The sequence below is a fragment of the Bombyx mori genome, chromosome 26 (assembly GCF_030269925.1).
Source record: "Bombyx mori chromosome 26, ASM3026992v2".
Lineage (NCBI taxonomy): Eukaryota > Metazoa > Arthropoda > Insecta > Lepidoptera > Bombycidae > Bombyx > Bombyx mori.
The window spans coordinates 7,405,209-7,428,094 of NC_085132.1; the positions used below are offsets into that span (position 1 = coordinate 7,405,209).

Here is a 22,886-nt window from a genome sequence, read left to right on the forward strand (position 1 = left end):
ACATAGGCTATATTCTTTCTTTTTTTTTTAGTTAAGGATCCTTACTAAAACTCCATTAATGTAACCCAAGGTCTAAAAAATTTCCTAAAATATTCTTTACATCGCGTGCGCTCCGAAAACGATTGATGATAGAATAAAATAATGTACTATGACTTTGTAGAACACATTATTATTTTCAAAAAGTGTCGGGACAGCATATTATTATGTCTATATTTTTCTGCCGTGAAGCAGTAATATGTTTCGGTTTGAAGGGTGGGGCTGCCGTTGTAACTATACTCAGACCTTAGAACTTATGTCTCAAGGTGGGTGACGGCATTTGCGAGATTGTAGATGTCTATAGGCTCGGGTAACCACTTAACACCAGGTGGGCCGTGAGCTCGTTACTTTATAATCTAGATTTGATTTATGTTTAGGTGGTTGTTGTGAGGACAACTTTAGGCCCCGGTAATCACTTTACAAAGTGGTGACGGTAGTGGTCACGGTGGGCCGGGAGCTCGTGTATCTGTCTCTGTAATAACAGTAATTTAAAAAGTTCAATGCACCAAATTATTTCGATTGCTTTTTTTTTCATCTAACTCAATCCAAAAGAAACTGAATACGGATTGAACAGTATGATGCCGGCTACAGTTACTGTCCAGTTACCATTCTGTAGCTGTTAAATATTGTTTAATTTATAAGCGATAGCGGAAAAAAAATTGTATAATAAAATAATTATTTTACAAATAATCATATCGCTCGCGGCTTGGACTGAAATAAAGAACAATTAAGCTATAAAATTTAAAATTATTTGTAAAATAAACAACGAAAATCTTAAACCGGACAGCGATTTGGTTAACTGAATAATGAATTCAAAATTGTTAAACTCGTGTCCAGTTCGCGTTTGCTTCCGGAATTGTTTACGAGAATATCTCTAGATAACTCGTTCAAATAATGTTAGAATATTATTAGAATATTATTTGATAGAATATTATTTGAACAAGTTATCTAGAGATATTCTCGTTAATATTTTCGGAAACAAACGCGAACTGGACACGAGTTTAACAAGACAAGAGTTATTCGAGAAAGGACAAGAGTTATTCGAGTACGAAAACATTTAGAAGAAGTCCTTGTAATAAAACCCGACGAGGGTTAGATTAACCGCTAAATCTTATAAATTGTGGTCAACGCAATCAGTGTACCACCTGCCAACAATCATTACGTCTCAGTATTGACAAATTACGGTAATAATCGACAATGGCCGGTCGGAATCTCGACTTAATACCTAACGGGTCAGACTATGATGTGCTGCGCTTACGATACGATTTAACGCGGTGACTTGCTTGTATTTATTGAGAGCAGCGTTTTTTAAACAGTAAAACTGCTTGTAAGATGTACTGGGACGGTGTGTTAGAGGTGTTACGGTATCGCCCGACCCGTCTGCTATTTCTACTTCTATCACAAACCATTAGGGTTTATTATCACTTATGATTTATTGCTATTATTATTTTGTATCACACACTGCCTCGCCTGGGAAGACGGCAGGACACATTCCGGCGAGGTGGGCACAATCAGCTGGAGCGTTGGGACTTTTGGGAGTCAAACCTGCGAATTATAGCGGCATTGTCCAGCAAGACTGCTTTTTGCATTTGGGTCGCCACCCACTTTTTATTGACACTTACATTAACATTATTATTATTATTATTATCACTTATTATCATTTGTTATTGTATTATTATGATATTAGCCTAAGCGAGTCTGACCTTACGTCTGAACTATGATTGTCCAAGTAACAAAAACTAATTAGTCAGTGGCAAAAGCAATTTTGATAATTCGATTATAGTCTCTATGGGTTTTTGATTTGATCATACCACCATTAAGCCGAGCATGACCATAGTGTTTTAGAAGCGTGTTATAGATTTCATTACTTGTTCTATACTATTCATAACATGGTTAATTACCCGATGTGAAAATCGAATCCTAGGGTCGCTAATTACTGCGCCACCAAGTTAGTCTTCTAATATTATTAGTTATATAGTAACAATATTATTAATTCAATTTAAAGTTGATTTTATTCAATTTAAAGAGTGATTAAAAATGTTATTGTAGCCGCGTAGAAATCGGATATGTTATGTATAGAATACATTTTAAAAGAAACACGTGTGGCACTTGGGGACTGCCGCGGTAAAGCTATTGCATAGCATTTTTTATCAATTTATGCAATTATAATTAGACAATAATAATTTAATATTAACAAACAATAATAAAATAAGACCACGCTATATTTATAATCATTAACAAAAGCAAAACATTAACTGTTCACCCTTCACACTCATAAGCTAGACCGCGCGAGAGAGAAATGGGCAGACTTTTCATGATGCGCATGCAGTGTTGAACGCGAGCTACATGGTAGGCGGAGTGGGGGGTGTTAGGTTTTATTTTCATTACAGAATTTCTTGATTCGGTCGCCGCGCTCAATACCCGCGATAAAAGCTATGCAAAAGCTTAACTATTTATTTTTGACCATGTGTCGTTTGTATGCTCATAATTAAAAACGTGGTATAAATATGAAAGGAGTGAGTATGCGAGTTAAACTTATTTTATTTTGTTAACAGATATACGAAATCATCAATAATGGGCTAGCGTTACCACGGGAACACGAACGCAAAATGAACGAAAGTCGCGAACGCTTTCGACGCGAGAGGGAGCGAGAGAAGAACACGTACACGTCTCCCCGTCTCGCTCTACGCCGCGTGCTCCTGCTGGCCGAAGGGAGACAGTTCCGGGAAGCGGCTGCTATTGTATCAAGACTCGGACCGGGCGTGTTACAGAGCGTGGTCTCTGACTTGCCATTGGACTTGTTAATTGAAGCTTTACCTCATTCGGCGCACCTTATTGAGACGCTGCTAAATAGGTTAGTTTATTAATATCATTAATCTTTTTAATATGCTTTTATTTCCTTGGTTGATTTGTTTACGTAATGAAAGAATTCGATGTAGCTTACGTCAAATTCGAGACTCCTCCTCCGTGCGTCGTGTGCCTCAGTGCTGAGGATCTTGACCTTTACGGAATACATACGTCAAGGTTTTCTTGGGAACATTGCTAGTGGTGGATTCCCACGTCCTTCCACAGCAGAATTTCAGAGGCGATTTAGTTCCTCTGGGCTACTAAAGCCCTAGTTCGGGTTACTTGACCGTCGCCCGTTGCTCGGCGTTATATTTTTACGGTTGGGTAGGTGGCATACCGACGCCAACCCTCCACTTTTCTCATCCGGGCTTGGGACCGGCAATGGCAGAGTTAATTCAAGACTACACATAGGAATTATCTTGTCTCTTATTACCGCGGCCTAAGCTTTTCGATAGGACTCTGATACTTCGAGCTTATGGGTCAAAGGTAGTGGCGTTATATTGTCTCATGGGTACCGGTATCCATCTAACACCAGATGGTATATGAGCTCGATCTCCCAATGAACTGCTAAATAAAGATATTGCGTCGATATTCTAATACGAGGAGAAGAAAATAGATGAAATGAAAATAGTTGAAACTGAATTATATTTTTAATCATGTCGAATAATTCGTTTGTGATTCGGGACGCATTATTAAAAAAATTATTGCAGTCGCCAACAAAAAATGAATTACTACGTATCTGATGTCAACCTTAGAAAGTTACAGGACACATTACATTTTCAAAAATTATATGTATATCTTCTTGAATTGTAAATTAAGTAGTTCTTAGTATTACTTATGCTTTACCATGAATTACGGCACTTTGCATAAAACGTATGTAGGTCGGCAGATAGGAGTAATTATTCTAGGGTTGGCAGACGAATAGTTTGTACGTTGTGCATGCATAACATTACTTTCAACTACTATTACTATCAAGAGTTCGATGTTTCTAATTGAACTTCAATTAAATTTAACCCATTCAAATAGCTGAAGAAGTTTTTTTGTTATTATATTTTTTTTCCAAATTTTAAGCTTTAAATGTAAAGCTGTAAAGTTGCAAAAATGTCGATTAATCGAAATAACTTTTCACAAGTCGAAGTGATTGTTCTTTTCCCGAATGATTCTGATCAATTAATTATTAACAAATTTACAGTTGAGTTTGTTTTCTTCTTTTAACAATTTCCGATCGATTTAGAGATTTAGAATATTTTTATTGTTAAACTGAAATTAATTTATATTCAATTTATAAAAGTTATTTTAACGGAAAGTTAATTTATAATGAAAATTCGGTTCAAGTACACAACCTGATTTGGAAATGTTCTTTGTTGAATTAATGTTGAAATCTCTTCCAAATATTTACACCGTGCGTTTAAACTTGATTTCCGCTAAATAATGATCCGGTGTTTGCTTATGGTGGAGGCTTCTTGCTCGACTGCGCGCGCGGCAGGATGTTAGCGTCACCGAAATTGGGTTCGAGAACTCATAGTAGAGGTTCTTGGGGCACAATAGAATTCTAGTGATAGCATTTTATAAAACACCCGCTTGATATTGAACGCTTTGGTTTTTTTTTTGGTGATTTGTAATTGTTCAATGCCGAGCATGGGACCTGATTGACGGATAGATATTCTCACCACGGAACATCGGCCTTAACATGAGAAAATCCGTACGCTTATGCGCGTGTAGAGCATCGTTAGATCTTTGAATACAGAGTTATAATTACAATGTTATACCGGTACTATATATTTAGTTTTTTTTCTACCAATGCTATAGTAACCTTGACGGGTTAACCTAGCTTCAACGGACCTGTAGGACGCTCACTTTGCCGTTACTTCGCCTGGCGACTTTGCTAACACTAGCCCTAGCAAGAGTAGCTTCGTAGAATCTACCAGCGGATCGAAAAACGCGACCCACTGAGAAGATCCGGCGAGAAACTCAATGGGCTGTGTCTGTGAATTAGTTCGTTTGTCAAACTCTTCGTTGTAATGGACAAGTTCGACGAGAACGGCGACCGGTGCTTGGAATGCCCAAAGCACCAATGGTGAATCGGGAGGATTCTATGTTCAGCGTGTTGGTGCGTGCGTTCTATTTCTGTCTCATGCGAGGTTTGGACGTTATTTGTTGAGAGACAAGAGGTTTTAGTCGGTTCGACTCCGACATGCTCCGCCCACCAACCCCAGAGGAGGGCGGAAGTCCGGCGATTTCGACATGTTTTGATATTTTTTATTTATTCATTTATTTATTTATTTAATCAACAATGTTTCAACAGCATTTAACTAGACACAGGGTACAGAGGATGTTTTCCCAAACATGAGCCAATTAAAGAAACACATTATGTTTCCAAAAAATGTTAACAAACTTTAAACTTTCTTTAAATCACGAGTGTCCTTCGTATTCATAAAATGGATATATGTATAAAAATAAGCAATGTACTTTTGAAGTGAAGTTTAAATAGGTTAATAAAAATGTATTACAATTAATATTTCTCTCGATTAAACATTAGCTGATTTTAATAACAAGTAGAAATATATATTGATAACATTCACCGCTTACCCACTTCACTACAAACGGGTCAATGACACTGATCTAAGATTACGCATGCATCTCACTTTTCATCTTTCTCTGCAAAGGAAACTAAGCCGTAGCACTTGAGAAATAAATACCACTTTAATTACAGAATTTGGACCCAATTCTTGTATGCAATAAATCAAATTAAAATATTAATTGCTCGCAAGCGAAACTGACCTCTACACCTGTGAGTTAAGGTTCGTTGGTCGCGCAAGGACATATGTACGTGCTCGTTTTATAGGAAACGATGAAAGTGCTTTACGAAGAATCCAGACTTTGGACCGCTTTCACGAACATATTGAATTTATTGCAAAAAAAAAAACGGACTATGAGAGTAAAGTTGTCAATCATTTTCGAAATGTTTTTCTGTTTAAAATATCAGCCAGGAGGGGTTAGGATCGCCTCGACGACCCGTCGGTCGGGCGTCCTCGGGGTGGCGCCGCGTGTCTGGTTGTAGTGTTGACCGCGGGAACCCCCCTACTCTGACCGCGTTTTGACCCCGGACGGAGATCGGACTTCGGGTGTAAGAGTGCAGGGGAGTCGTTTAGTGGGTGGGCCCTAAAATTCCTTGGGCCCGTGGACTGCTCTCAACACCTGCAGATCGTTGAGTCCCACATACATCGTAGGAGGTTCGGACCCCGGCCCGAAAAAAAAAAAGAACTTGCTAACAGACGCCCGGGCGCCTCCAAAGGAGACCTAACAACTCAAGGGCAACTGCTTCGTGGATGAATATGTTAAGTGTCTATCGTGGTGGGTCGAAATTACGCCGCCTCGCACGGGCAGGTACCACCACCCTGCCTATTTTTGCCGTGAAGCAGTAGGTAATGCGTTCCAGTTTGAAGGGTGGTGCAGCCGTTGTACTGTAAGGATTGAGACCTTAGAACTCATTTCTCAAGATGGATGGCGGCATTGTAAATGGGCTCCCGTGACTACTTAACACTAAGAGGGCCGTGAGCTCGTTCCCTCATGTAAGCAAAAAAGTGGGTTGCGATTCCGATCCGGTTGTAGATTTAGCCACGCATTGCTCTTATTAGTTTAGTTAGCTAGGTTAGTGTTAGTTAATTCTCTCAGGTCGAGCCCGTGAATTTGTCAACCCGTCCGTAGTTGAAATAGCCTCGTAGGCTAGAAAAGATTACGTACGTATTATAAAATACTTCAGAATAGTGCCTTTGAAACTGTCTATCAGTATTATAGTATGGACATACTCATATAAACGGGTGACTGTCAATAAATCTAAAACAACATAACTTCAAAGCTCATTAATATTCGAAGCTGTAGAAATCAGTCAATACCAATCATATGACATTGCGTAATGTGTTTGAACTGGGCGATTGCGTAACAAAAAAAAATGACGTTTGAGAAACGGAGACATATAAGTTTACGAGCTTTCGGCGAATTGAGTTAGGGAGTCCGGTGAAAGTGCCCTGACCGGTTACGACCAGAAATTTAAGGGTTAACGCCCAAGACGATGGTGAAGAAACGATATGAAAGTTCTTGACACTTAAGAATAAATCTACTTGAAATGTGTCTGCCTAGAATAAACTTTTTGATTTAAAAAAATCTGGGTGCTCTGGAAAATGTACACGAATGTCAAGTTTAAATAAAAAAACTATGTAGGTATAGTTTTAGTAATAACCGGGAAGAAATCACGCACGGCCAGCCCCAATTTAGGATTCCCTGTGTATTCTATTTTTTTTTATTGCTTAGATGGGTGGACGAGCTCACAGCCCACCAGGTGTTAAGTGGTTACTGGAGCCCAGAGACATCTATAACGTAAATGCGCCACCCACCTTGAGATATAAGTTAAGATCTCAGTATAGTTACAACGGCTGCCCTACCCTTCAAACCGAAACGCATTACTGCTTCACGGCAGAAATAAGCAGGGCGGTGGTACCTACCCGCGCGGACTCACAAGAGGTCCTACCACCAGTTATGGGTTCCAGAGAGTGCTAAACTAACTTATATACGTTTAAATATATACATATATAGATAATGTTACGTGCTGGGGTCCGGGATAAATAAAAATTTTACCGAACTGCAAATTGAAACTCTATTGAACTTTAAAACATTTAAAACACTGACAGAACACTTTACGACTCCCAATCCACTTCTTTCGCTTCGCTTCAGAGATCCATTCGCTGTTTCCCTTCGAGTGTTTCGGATTACTAACTGCCTTCGTGACATCCCTGCAACGCTTTTATAGTCGATACGACATCCCTAGAATTGTCGAGAACATTCCTCACAAATCGAGTAATTTCGATATGCGTTTCCGCCATTTGACAATAGATGGCTCGAGCCATCGCTTCTCGAGCGTTCTCGACTTTACTACTTCTTTTGATATTAGTTTTGGCTATTCCACGATAGATGGCATTGCTCTTACCGACGTAACAATAAATAGCCAGATAAAGAGCAAACAAATCTGTTCATCAGACGTTTGCCCGATGAGAGAAACGAACCCAAGACCATCGGCGCAACTGTCAGGCCCGCTAATTACTGCACCACCGCGTTAGTCTAAGTTAATGAGTGCAAATTATAATATGACTATGACATGATATTCGCGAACTGTTCCGATTCACACGACATTCTTGTGGGAAGTGTTGTATTATATTTGATGCTGTCTCGAGATATCTGCAATTCCCGTTATGTGCAGTACCGTTAATATTAAGCCTTAAATAAGGTTATGAACGGCTATCATATAAGAGTTGAGGTTAAAGGATCATAAAACACTGCAATTACTACACAAAATTTGGATTTTATTCTTAAAGATATAATAATATATTAACAAATAATAATATTAACAAAACATTCTAAGGTAAAAGTTATTAATATACATTTATTAGTATATTTTTAGAAGGTAGCAGCTCGTATTGATCCATACTCTATATCCTATGTAAACTAATGAACTTTTGTCGTCGTGACCTAACTAACGGATAAGACGTCCGGTGCATTCATCATTCAGGCGCGTACCAATTTTTCTAATGAAATACGTACTCAACAAATGTTCACGATTGAGTTCCACGGTGAAGGAATAACATCGTGCAATAAAAATGAAACTCGCAAAATTATAATTTGCGTAATTACTGGTGGTACCTCTTGTGAGTCCACGCGGGTAACACCACCCTGCCTATTTCTGCCGTGAAGCAGTAATGCGTTTGGGGGGGGCGGCCGTTGTAACTATACTTTTTTTTTTATTGCCTTTGTAGGCAGACGGGCATACGGCCCATCTGATGGTGAGTAGTTACCGTCGCCCATGGACTTCAGCAATGCCAGGGGCAGAGCCAAGCCGCTGCCTACCAGCAGAGCCAAGCCGCAGCCTACCTTGATACCTTAGCATTTATATTTCAAGGTGGGTGGCGCATTTACGTTGTGGATGTCTATGGGCTCCAGTAACCACTTAACACCAGGTGGGTTGTGAGCTCGTCCACCCATATAAGCTACAAAAAAAGAAGGGAAATAATATGTTAGATTATTTGGGTTCTGGTTACACATGGAAACTCTTTGGACATTAAATTCGAATTACAAACAATAAAAGCGGGAATTACTTTCATACAGGCTCATATCGTTGGAGGTGTCTCCACGACCGGAGATACAATGCGAGTCGGTAGCCTGGAGGCTGGTCGGACTTCTCGGCGGAGATCAAGGGTCAGGACTTCGTGCCAGAACTTCGCGGCTCGCGTCTGCCCTGGTACACTATGCACCAGATTCAAGAGACGCTATTGATTCGAGGAGAAGACAACTCGACGCTGCTGTCCAAGGTAAGACTAGATGTGTAGTTTTTAGCTTGCACTAAGTTTTGGAATTGATGTGATTTAAAGGTTAAGATACGCAGTTCACTCGTACCAAGTGGTGTGACTATCTTCTTCTCAGTCGCATGCACTCTTGGCAGAGCGGTCGTGGTCATCACTTCGGGTGTGACTATGCCGGTATTTAAATCTCTCGCAAGTACCAATTGTTCTAAAGAAATAAGTATTTAACTTGAAGGTTCTGCTTGATTTTAGTTAAGCCATTAGTTTCGTTTTTTGTACTAAGTTTTGGTTGATGAATAATAAATAAAGTCAACTACCTAACGCAATAACTTCTCCAAAGCTTCTAGCCGGGTATTGAAGCTAAATTTTCGTCTTCAATACAAAGCCGGAAATCAAGTACTGTTTTAAAAAAAATGCTTATCAAAAATCATTTCTGATCTCTAACGCGATACGATAATGCAATATGTGTCTTTGGTAGACCAGTGGTTTTAAATTTTAAAGCAAAATCTCATGTATGTCCACATTCGACATACCACTTCGATTAAGAATCCTCTCTAGGGTCTGCTGGAAGATTTTAATTTAAAAATAAAAAGCAGCACTTTTAAACTACTATTTATATACCTATTAAGTTATTTTGAATATTATGTAAATTGTTAAAGTTCAAATGTCGCGTGCGGGCCATCAACATTTATGTTAATACATAATTTATATAGCTTTTCATCAGTGCTTAGTGCTCAGTATTCACAGGCTATTAATTATCCATTTGCATTGACAAGAGCGTGGACAATATTAAGACTGTATTTCCATCTTCTATCTAATCTAGCTAATAATGAAACCATTTTGATCAGTCAGTGATCATCCATTGCACAGCGTTGTTTGCGAAAGGAAGTAAGTAAGTTTAATATCTGATTTCCTACGGCGAACGGATAAGATAATTCGAGCAGGTGGCTCCGAGGAAGCATTAGAGTAATTGCGTTCATTTCCTCTCCAGCGGGATTTCTGATGTTGTTTTTTGTGATCAACATTATTGTCGCCATTTAACCTGTCCGAATTATGTAGGATACAATTTTGATTTAACGTTCCGAACTTTTTTACGTCTGTTTGTTTTTATGTTTGGGATACATCTAGTGGACATGAAGGGCCTTTTATCTACTTCTTTATGTTTTCTTTTAGGACTTCATTCTGCTTTCTGAATACGTTTCTTTGTTCTAAAGTTTTTCAAAAGTCGATACCGTGAATTGGTACAGACGCTTGCCGTTTTTCTTGTTTTAGTGTATTTGGGTAAAACTCGATTTGTACTATAGAGAATGATGTGGCAATGAGGTTGTATGAGAGGTTTTCCAAAATTTTGAAAATTTGAACTAAACATACAAGAGAGAGAAAGAGAGACAGAGTATTCTTTATTGTACACCAAAAAACAAATAAACAGTGCGATACAAAAAAGTGCAATTGGTGGTCTTATCGCTAAGAGCGATCTCTTCCAGACAACCGTCAGGTGGAGAAGAATCATTTGGAAACGAATTACTCACGGTGTACCAATCCAGTGAAATATGTATATATACATATATGTACACATATATACATTTATACATATATCTGTAAATATACAAGATATTTATAATAGCTTCAATGAGCACTAAGCGACTGTAAATTTGGTTTTAGGTCTTGGAACACACGGACTCACAGCAGACTCGTCAGGCACTCTGATATCCTTACATGTTGCCATGAAGAATGAGCTGCAAAGGCACGTAGAGGTCTACAAACAAGCATTACACAAGCTGGAGGAACTGGTAATCCGTTTTAAACTTATGATAGTTACATCCCCAATGATTTTATAAAATCTTATGATATATTAAGTTCTAGTTTATGGAAGTTTTTTTTAAAGCTTTCTTGCATGGGTAGATGAAGCTCATAGCCCACCTGGTGTTAAGTGGTTACTGGAGCCCATAGATATCAACGACGTAAATGCTGCCACCCAGCTTGAAATATGAGTTGGTGTCAGTTCACAGTACAACGGCTGCCCTTTCCTACAAATCGAAAGGCATTACTGCTTCACGGCAGAATTAAGCAGGGCGGTGGTTTAACAAGAAATTATTAATATTTCCAGTCACCGGTGACAGTAAACCAGGATCCAGCATCATCGTCCCACCAGCGTCTACTTGCTCTCTCCCACGCTGACGTGGAGCGTCGACTGATTGACAACAAGTCCCTGCTGACCATCGTTGATAAGCCAGCCTTAAGGCAGCTACCCACATTGGTCGCATCTTTAGCAGCACGGGTGGAGAGCGACAAAGCAGTGCTAGCCTGCATTGGACAGATCAAGAGAACTGATCCGACTTTAGATTTGAGCGATACGAGGTAAGTTAGCATCCATTTGAAACTACGAAAATTTCTAATGAATTTTTTTTTCTTGCCCTACCTAGCTTAAGGGGCTATGCCAATTTCACGCGGATCGGTAGGTGAGCTCACGGGCTCAACTCGAGAGATTTGCTAACACTAACCCTAGCAAGAGTAGTGCTTTGCTGAATCTACTACCGGATCGGAATCGCGACCCACTAAGAAGCTCAGGCGAGAAACTCAGTGGGCTAGATGAGTTTGTTTCGATCTTTAATTCGCAAGTTAATGATAGAAACGATTTGTTTCAAACTTCAGAGCCGAAATATCCTGAACATATAAATGGTGAAAATCGTATTAAGAACCCGCTAAATAATATATAGTTAATAATAAATTTTGTCTTTATTGTTTGATACTTGAGTTACTTTGAATTATTTAAGAGATGATTAAAATTTTAGAATACAGTTTGATACGTTAGCCTCCGACGAAGAATTGGTATTTATTAAGAATTCTATAACTATGAATAGAAAAAAGTTATTGTCGTATCTTATCAACACACATTTTGGTAATAAAAAAATTGACATCACGAACAACATGACATTACAAGTTTTCGGAATGAGTCCAGTATAAGATTTACTTATACCGAATAAGTATTTAAATAAAGACGTTTTGGCGTTAACAGATTGAGATACGGTTTTTGTCGTAGACTTCTATTTTTTTATTGTCTGCCATAGCGGAACAAGCTTAGTGCAGCTAAGTCAGTGTTGCCAACATGTAACAGATCCAATCGAAGCTTATTTGAAGTGTGATTACCACCCCCCCCCCTCACCTAATCGCTGTTATCTTAACTATTCCAGCTATGGTCAGTTTGGTAGGTGAGCTCACGGTGCTCAACCTGAGAGGACTTGTTAAAGCATTACCTCTCGCTAGAGCAGTGCTTTGCTTAAACCGGATCAGACTTGCGATCCACTGAGGAGATCCGGCGGGAAACTCAGTGGTTTTGTTATTATGACACACGAATATTATAAAAAATACGATTTATGCAAAAAGATTATCAAGCCCTTCCATCTTAATAAACTCCTCATTTTAACCCTAGGTGAGGCACAAAATTGTTTGCTCTAAACATCGAATAAATCGATGGCTATAACAATATAACTCCTTTGATTTAATCTATACATATAAAAATGAGTTGCTGTTCGTTAGTTTCGCTAAAACTCGAGAACGGCTGGGCCGATTGGCTAATTTTGGTCTTGAATTATCTGTGGAAGTCCAGAGAAGGTTTAAAAGGTAGATAAATATTAAAATGCTCGGAATTAAATAAAAATAACAATTTTATTTTTCCTTTGATGTTTCCCCCGTCGGACGGATTCTTTTTGTTTGTTTTAAGTTTATTTTATACAAAAGCTTAGGTCTTTTATTTGTCGATTGAGGCACTACGAAGTCTGCCGGGTCAGCTAGTATTAATGTAGCTTAAGATCGAAATCAAATACAAGTACATTTATTATGAAATATTGAAACAGCGAGTATAAATAAAAAGATAATGGTAAAATTACGAATTTCCTTAAGAACTAGGATGCGATGATATAATCTGTAGACGGAAAAGGGAAATCGCTTCTCACACGTTCAACACACAAGTTAAGTCTGTTACGTTTCCTTATATGAACATTACGCGTCATTGTTATGCGATTTGAACGCGTAATTGTGATTTAAGAGCATCTGTAGATTTCCCTTCGATTTACTAGAAAAGCGTTCTGTGATGTGGCAGATTTAATACCCTACTTAGACACAGCCGTCTGGTGTAGTGGTAAGTGACATGGTCACTACACAAGGGGGTCGCGGGTTCGAAACCCCCCAAGGGAAGTTATTTGTATGATAAATATAAATGTCTTTTCCAGGATTATGGATGTATATTAAATTTATGTATGTGTATAATAAAAATCTTACATTTATATCCGTTATCTGGTACCTGTAACACAAGTTCTTTACGAACTTATCACGGGACCAGTTAACGTGGCGTGATTGTTAGTAAATATTTATTTATTATTTATTTATTTATTTAGCCCACTGAGTTTCTCGCCGGATCTTCTCAGTGGGTCGCGTTTCCGATCCGATGGTAGATTCTGCGAAGCACGGCTCTTGCTAGGGTTCGTGTTAGCAACGTCGTCAGGTTTGAGCCCTGTGAGCTCACCTACTAGTTAAGGTTACGCTGGCAGCCTCTCAAGGCTATCAGCTTAGGTAGGAAATAAAAAAAAACCTACAGTAGTACACCGCTATGTTATTTGTAACCTGTGCCAAACTAAAGCTAGCCGCATGCTTTAATGTTTTACTAAGACATCTGAAAGATACATATCGACGCTTGAAAGGCAAACGTGACTAAGTGACAATGCGTGAACTTTACAGTAGACTAATTTAAAGTTGAAATACCTGAAAAAAATTATATTTTAACGAATCTAGCTGTAGTAGAATCTAGCCAGTAGCTGTAGGATTGAAATGATTTTAATAGACCTAGAAATATATTATTTTTTTGCGCATCGAATATGGTTATTGCCTATCGTTTATGTACAAAGCAGTTATTGTCGCTTAGTCACGTTTGCCTTTCAAGCGTCGATATAGCCACGTCATCAAGTGTACGGACGACATAAGAACATTAAACAGAGGTTTCAGTACATTTGTCAACGAGAGCTTTCTAACATTACTGGGACGCATTAAGGACAATACGGCTAGCTTTAGGCCGTAAACATTACAACGGTCGTGAGCGACTTACAAAAACAAACGTATTTTGAACTCATTACGTTTTATTTATATGTACTCGGAGTATATACGTTAAGAATCTCTCACAATAGTTCTTAGTTAGGGATGTGCTTACTAAGTTGTCGTGGTCTAAAGGATAAGACGTCCGGTGCGTTCATATCTAGCGATGTACCGGTGTTCGAATCCCGCAGGCGGGTACCAATTTTTCTAATGAAATGCGTTCTTAAAAAATGTTCACGATTGACTTCCACGGTGAAGGAATAACATCGTGTAATAAAAATCAAACCCGCAAAATTGTAATTTGCGTTATTACTGGTGGTAGGACCTCTTGTGAGCGCGCACGGATATGTACCACCACCCTGCCTATTTCTGCCGTGAAGCAGTAATGCATTTCGGTTAGGGGCGGGGAAGTCGTTGTAACTATACTGAGACCTTAGAACTTATATCTCAAGTTAAGTGGCGGCATTTACGCTGTAGATGTCTATGGGCTCCGGTAACCACTTAGCACAAGGTGGGCCGTGAGATCGTCCACCCACCTAAGCAATAAAAAAAAAAGATGTTGGGTAGAGGGTCTCCCGATGTCAGTACTCATCTTAAGACTAGGTTAAAATTTCAATCGTATTGTGTAGTGATTATTCACCTATTCGAATTGCAATGCATAACTGCTTCGCTGCAGAAATGGGCGGAATGTTGGTACCCCCTAGGGCGGGCTCACAATACGCCCTACCACTAGTAAACCAATTTTGCAATTTTGATTTTAATTACATGTTGTTGTTCTTTCACCGCGAAAGTCGTACGTCAAGTAGGTCAATAATGATACAGTCTGTGACATGGCAAATGATTGAATGCCTCTCTAGAATATATTATACATATACAAAAAAGGCGATGATACAAATGTTTGTTCCCTATAAAATCTGAAAGGACTGGATTGATTTCGGTGAAATATTTAGGAAGTCTTCAGCACTAGCCTACCAGGTGATCCCGTTTTACTGGGATCGAGTTAAAACTAAATCAAAGGTCAGCCAGCAAAGCGAGCCGGGTTCGACGAGTAATAAATAAAAATCGGAATCTTCAAGCTTATTACGAAACGATGTTCAAGTAATTTAAAACGAGCTCTATAATTTCACCGCTAAACTTCTTATACCTTTCACCTCACTGAATTCAAATAAGTTATTCTAATAATATTTGAATCGAAGCGCCCGGTTGACTATAAAATGAATAGAGTTGATACAAATTAATATATTTTTTTTTCAAGTCAAAGTTACGCTATACTTGTATGATGAGACCTAAATTAGAGGGATAGGAATTTGGGAGTTGTATTAGGAACATTGATATTACCAGTACTACAAAATAGCGCAGTGTGTTCGTTTGGATAGGCTCTGCGTCGGTTTTCCCTTTTTTGGAGTGTGATTAGTAGTCAAACAAATATATATTTTTTATTGCTTACATGGGTGGACGAGCTCAGAGCACACCAGGTGTTAAGTGATTACTGGAGCCCATAAACATCTACGGCGTAAACGCGCCACCCACCTTGAGATATAAGTTCTAAGGTCTCAGTATAGTTACAACGGCTGCCCCATCCTTCAAGCCGCAACGCATTACTGCTTCACGGCAGAAATAGGCAGGGCGGTGGTATCTACCCGTGCGGACTCTGGAGGTCCTACTACCAGTAAGACCTCTAGTTAGTAAGTTACTAAGATCTTCTTACTCTTTAAACTGTTCCGTATTAAAGCAATACTTTCTATAACAGCTACTTAATCACTTTCTTGACTTAGAAAAGAACGCACCACGGACAAAAGCCAATAGAGCGTCAAACAAAATATTCATTTAATAAAATTTTGTTAAAAATTGTATATTAACAAAACAATAGCTATTTAGTTACACAATTATTTTCATGGGCGAGCAAAGAATATACAGTTCAGAGAAATGTACGTGGGAATGGTTTTATTAAGCATTGTGTGGAGCATTTCATCATATAAGAATTTTAATAATACGTCATTTTGTATTGTTAGTTTGTTCGTTTCTCAGAACTTTAGAGAGGATACTAAATATACTCTTGGCTCGGGTGTATCGGTGGGTGCGATTTTATAAGGTTTGTAGAGAGGATACTAAATATATACTCTTGTCTTGGGTGTATCGGTGGGTGCGATTTTATAAGGTTTGTACAATTTTCTTGATTACGAAATATATAGATGCAAAGTCATGACTTTTGTGTTTCACTTTTTTGTTGTTAGTTAGGTCTGTGGGTACTATACTAGAGTTGTACATTTGGGTTATTTGGATTTACAATTTTTCTAATGAAATACGTACTCAACAAATGTTCACGATTGCCTTCCACGGTGAAGGAATAACATCGTGTAATAAAAATCAAACCCGCAAAATTATAATTTGCGTAATGACTGGTGGTAAGACCTCTTGGGAGTCCGCGCGGGTAGGTACCACCACCCCGCCTATTTCCGCCGTGAAGCAGTAATGCGTTTCGGTTCGAAGGGTGGGGTAGCCGTTGTAACTATACTGAGACCTTAGAACTTATATCTCGAGGTGGGTGGCGCATTTACGTTGTAGATGTCTATGGGCTCCAGTAACCACTTAACATCAGGTGGGCTGTGAGCTCGTCCATCCAGCTAAGCAATAAAAAAAAAATGGAATTTTTAAGCATTACTTTTAATTTACTAAGGTCGAAAGCATTCTTCTGCTCGTGGCTACCATGGCATATAACTACTGGCTTGGTTTGCAGCTTGCACAAAATAGGACGACTTATCTGAGCTGTGAAATGACATATAACATGACATAGGAAGTGATATGCTTACATATAAATATTATTTCAATGCCGTTTCCGCGAGAAAGAAAGAAAAAATCATGTTATATAAAATAAATTATTAACGTGACAACAAAAAAACCTAAGTCATTAAAAATACTATCTAATGACGAGGTTTTATTGTGATTCACCACATTTTTGCACAATGAAAATGGATTCGAGTTCGGTATCCGTCTTAATTATAAGAGGATCCCAGGTGACAGATAACAAACAAACTGCTTCCCGTTAAGATAATATTAGTTATTTTTGGGTGAAACGAAAAAAAAGCAGAACGAAGAAATCAAGAAACTTTTTATATAAATATAGACGTTAGTTAGCTTAATATTCATATTACGACGAATTACCTTTTAGTTGATCCAAAATCGAGAAAACTATAGTATTTGTCGTAAATGTCGTCGTAAACGTCGGAAATAATAAAAAAAACAAACAGTACACGATTATGTAAGCAATAAAAGAGGTTTGAATTAGCTTACAGCTGGGAATTTTAAAGGATTAATTAATCAAATTACTTAGTTATTACTGCGGTATAAAGAAGCCTTTTAATTTCTTAAATATGCAAAATAACTATAAAGTAACTGTAGTTATCTTTTTTTTGTTTACGTGCCTAGAAAAAAAAATTACTAGCACTAGCCCTAACAAGGGCAGTGCTTCGCTGAACTTCCCACCGTGTCGGAATCACAACCCATTGAGAAGATCCGGCGAGAAACTCAGTAGGCTATGTGTATGAGTTGAGTTGTAAATGAAACTCTCCCGGTCAGCGGTGTATCGCGTTCCGACCCGGCCAGCTGGTACTGGCCCAGCAGGGTATCCCGGAACACCAGCGGCATTGCCCGGGTGGCCTGGTAGGGACGCCATACCGGGACCGGCGTCGTTGGTTGTCGACTATCGCCTCGACAGCGCGTCGGTCGGGCGTCCTCGGGGTGACATCGCGAGTCTGGTTGTAGTGTTGACCGCGGAAACCCTACTCTGACCGGTTTCTGACCCCGGACGGAGATCGGACGTCGGGTGTAAGAGTGCAGGGGAGTCGTTTAGTGCGGTAGGGCCCTAAAATTCCTTGGGGCTGCGATTAAATCATCAAGTCCTACATATCGCAAGCCCCCTAGGCGCGGGGACCTCGTAGGAAGTTGGACCCCGGCCCAAAAAAAAAACCACATGAAACTCTTCGTCATTGCTTTCGTCGAGTTCGACGAGAACGGTGACCGTTGGACTTCACTACCAAACAATACCCCTAATTAATTATTATTTAATGGTAATTAAAAAAACAGAAAGTCAAATTTTACGTTCTGCACTAGCATTAAACAAATTATTTTCTCAGTACGTACATTGTTGGCGAAGAAAGTGACAATTATATTTTTAATGCTGCGCTTCACAACAATATTTTCGCGGTTGATGCGTCATTGTTGCGGACGAAATGCAAAAGTGGCAGTCTTTAGTTATGTTCACACAATTTGCGTGTACAGAACACTATTGTGTTTAGACGAAGAAGAAACATCCCTGTTTCTAGGCGCACTAAGAACTTTCTTATAAACATTTTAGCTTGAAATTATCTAAACCCTGTGATTGTTGTGTGAAATAATGTATAACATAATGATTTTTGGCACTGTTTAAATGTTTTTATTGTTATTCTTATCTTAATAGTTAGGAATGCTTGCGATGACCAGTTACTTGAATTTACCCGCAAATTGAATTTAAAATAAATAATAGTTAAAAAAAAATTAAAAAAATACGCATTTATAGAAAATCCAACAAAAAATAGAAAATAAATTTTAATAAATTTGAATTAAAAATAGTGTAAGAAAAAATGATTTGATTTGAAAAAAATGATAAAATTATTTTTTCTTACACTATTTTTAATTCAAATTTGTTAAAATTTGTTTTCTATTTTCTATTTATTTATTTTCTAGTTCAATTTTCTACAAATGCGTATTTTTTCAGTTAGTTAAACTATTATTTATTTTTCATTTTTTAATTGAATTTCAATATTTTCAATTTTTAAATATTGAATTGTCATCTGTCCTTAATAAGTATACCAAATTTCGAGTTAATCCGACGTTTTGAAAGGGGTCAAAATCATGTTCAAAGATTCCGTTACATACTAACATACCTACATACGTCTGAAGCTAATAAAAGCGTATTAAAAAGGTACTTGAGTCATGTAATTTTTTGAGTGCACTATAATGTTTACACCAATAAAAAAGTAAAGAAATAATCGAATTTGGTAATGCTACAATTATAACCATTTGAGCCGAACGGAATTCATAAAATTTTTGAATATAAAAAAATATTTAAGTCATTTTATTGCATTGAGTTGAAAATTTCAGTTGTTCTTTGCACATTCACAAAATTAAATGATACATGACACGCTAATTATATATTAAAAAAAGGCTTTTTTGGAACGCGAGCGACGAGAAAGGGAAGATCTTTCACCGATCGAGTCAAATGACTAGGTGGACCGACTTTTTATTTTTTACTAGCTGACCCGGCAGATTTCGTAGTGCTTCAATCGATAAATAAAAGACAAAAGGAATCCGTCCGATGGGGGACACATCAAAAGACAAACAAAATTGTTCTTTTTTTTAATTTCAAGAATTTTCATATATAAATACCTTTTAATCCTCTAGACCTCTGGACTTCCACAAATAATTTAAGACCAAAATTAGCCAAATCGGTCCAGCCGTTCTCGAGTTTTAGCGAGACTAACGAACAGCAATTCATTTATATATATATAGAAATGCTTTGATGTTAGGACCAGCGCCCGGCCCTCCTGATGCTGAATGGTTATCGGAGCCCGTAGACAGCTACAAGGTGGGCACCTTGATACGTGAGTTCTAAGGCCTCAGTATTTACAGCGCGACGGCTGCTCTACCCTTGAAACCGAAACACATTACTGTTTCAAGGCAGAAATAGGCAGGGCACCTACCAGTGCGGACTCACAAGTCTCACACACTCACACTCTCATCAGTAATTACGAATTTATTGTTAACAGTGTATGTAAGTTTACCAGTACGAATGCTATTGTTCGGAACTGGTAAATACTCTTGAAAATAATCTTGAAAATATTGTTAGTGAGATTCAGGTGTCTGTCAGATATCTTGCGCTTAAAGGTAAGAGACTGGTGGTAGGACCTCTACTGGTGGTAGAACCTACACTGGTGGTAGGACCTCTTGTGAGTCCACACGGGTAGGTACCACCGCTCTGCCTATTTCTGCCGTGAAGCAGTAATGCGTTTCGATTTGAAGGGCGGGGCAGCCGCTGTAACTATACTGAGATTGTCTGAGACCTTAGAACTCATCTCTCAAGGTGGGTGGCGACATTTACGTTATAGATGTCTATGAACTCCGGTAACCACTTAACACCAGATGGGCTGTGAGCTCGTCCACCCATCTATGCAATAAATAAAAGACAAGAACATCCAAACGTAAATTACGAAATATCTCCCACAGAGATGATCAGGTACAGTTGTCGCCAACACTAATTACTAGACAATCGAAATGGTTAATAGTTTACCGATGGTCGCAAATGAACGAGATTGGGTCTCACTGGTAGAAAATAAAAAGAAAGTATTTTTTTTTTTTTATGATTGAGAGATTACTGGTGGCCCGAAGGCCTTTCCAGTTTCACCAGGACAGGTGGGCGAGCAAAGGCTCAGCCAGGAGGGGTGGGATTTGCTAACAGCTGCCCGAGCGCCTCCGAAGGAGACCTAACAACTCAAGAGCAATTGCTTCGCGAATGAATCTACTACCGGATCGGAAACGCGACCCGCTGAGAAGATCCGGCGAGAAACTCAGCGGGCAGATGCATGGGCTAGGTTGCACGTCGACCTCTTTGTCGAGTTCGACGAGTACGGTTACTGGAAAAAGAAAGTAGTTTAAGCATCCAACAAAGAAGACAGGCAGGTCGTGACTACAAATCAATAAATTATGGAACGCGGTTTTTAACTTGTCACAAATTGAAATAAACGATGCGTGTATTATGACTGATGAAGTTATGATGCGTCTTGTATCGGCATATCAAATATATGTTGTGCAACCGATCGACTGCGACTGGAAATCGAGCTTTCACTTACATTGCGGCGTGTGACGTAACCAAACTTAATAAACTTAACTAATTAGGCTTGCGGAGAGTTCTTTATGGTAGGCAGCGGCTTGGCTCTGCCCCTGGCATTGCTGACGTCCATGAGCGACGGTGACCACTTACCATCAGGTGGGCCGTATGCTCGTCTGCCTACAAAGGCAACAAATAAAACAAAAAAAAATTATAAAAAAAAAAATGAAAATCTGAGGACGTTATCAATTATTTTAATCGTTCTGAAAAATCGTTCCATGGGGAGTGCTCTGAGGAATTATTTGAGATGATTCCATTATCTCGTTTTTACTATCGCACCTACCTACTACCTGGAGCCACTGCGTTCATTCACAGTGCGTTTCCAGAGAACTTTTTTGCCACGTACCATCCGGCTTTGGAATGAGCTCCCCTCCGCGGTGTTTCCCGAGCGCTATGACATGTCCTTCTTCAAACGAGGCTTGTGGATAGTATCAAGCGGTAGGCAGCGGCCTGGTTCTGCCCCTGGCATTGCTGAAGTCCACGGGCGACGGTAACCACTCACCATCAGAAGGGCCGTATGCTCGTCTGCATACAAGGGCAATAAAAATATATAATAGCAAAATATTATTATTATTAATTTTTACAATATTTAAAAAGAAGATAAAAAACACTACATAAAAATAGATTGTCGCTGATGGCGGTGTCTACGACACAAGGCACCAGTGGTTAGGGCTCCAGAGAGTCTATCATTACATATTACGTCAATAGCTTACCGCGCTCTCAAATCACTAACCAAATAAACGTGCTTTTAAGAATGCCTAAATCTACTTTGAAATGTGTAGGTCACTAAATCCGTTAAATGTAGATTTGTCTTGTCTTTTTCTCTCTTGCTATGGAACACCTAGACTTCTATGTCGTGTGGAGGGTATAACTTTAATTTGATTCAGTGTAGGAAAGAGATAAATATATTATATCTAAGTTGTTCTATTAAAAAAATAATTCCCGCTATGTATGTGTTAATCCAGTTAAAACTATCAATCATCTCTCTCTCTCATCTGAGGCGTAGAATGAAAAAAAATTGTAAGAGGTTTAAAACTTACGAACAAGATTCCATTCGAATAACAAGTCGTTGAAAGAGACTGAAACAAAATTTATCAATAAAATAATTTTAATATCCGATTAATCGTATTGTGTAATTATCATCGAACGATTTGTCATGCTTTCGATGTTGCATTGTTATGTTTTATTATAAACAAGATTAAAATTTACGATGCGAAGAGTAATTGGTAAATTAAATAAAAAAAAAGAAGCTGTAGTTGGAGTTAATACAATTTAGTTTTAATTATTCGTTGATAATTTCAATACGTGCAATCATTTAATTGATGTGTGACGAACAAAATAATTTGTATTTAGTATTGATGGTTTATTAAGGCTATCGGATGCTGGGTATAAATGGGCTTATTGCAGTTCGAGGGGGCTTTTCATACTCTTATTTACTGTTTTGCTGTCTTATTTACTGTCTTGTTTACTGGTGGTAGGACCTCTTGTGAGTCAGCACGGGTAGGTACCGCAACCCCGCCTATTTCTACCGTGAAGCAGTTATGCGTTTCGGTTTGAAGGGTGGGGCAGCCGTTGTAACTATACTGAGACCTTAGAACTTATATCTCAAGGTGGGTGGCGCATTTACATTGTAGATGTCTATGGGG

The 22,886-nt window shown here is 38.7% G+C and overlaps 1 protein-coding gene across 1 annotated transcript in view; it reads left to right on the top strand.

Annotated features, from left to right (window-relative positions):
* LOC101745646 (uncharacterized) overlaps positions 1-22,886 on the top strand; it is a 42,406-nt gene that overhangs the window by 11,470 nt on the left and 8,050 nt on the right. The window contains exons 2-5 of the mRNA XM_004922068.5: positions 2,592-2,890; positions 9,040-9,242; positions 10,896-11,023; positions 11,341-11,591. Of these exons, the coding sequence (XP_004922125.1) occupies positions 2,646-2,890; positions 9,040-9,242; positions 10,896-11,023; positions 11,341-11,591 (827 nt within the window). The 5' untranslated portion in view covers positions 2,592-2,645. The remainder of the gene's footprint in view (positions 1-2,591; positions 2,891-9,039; positions 9,243-10,895; positions 11,024-11,340; positions 11,592-22,886) is intronic.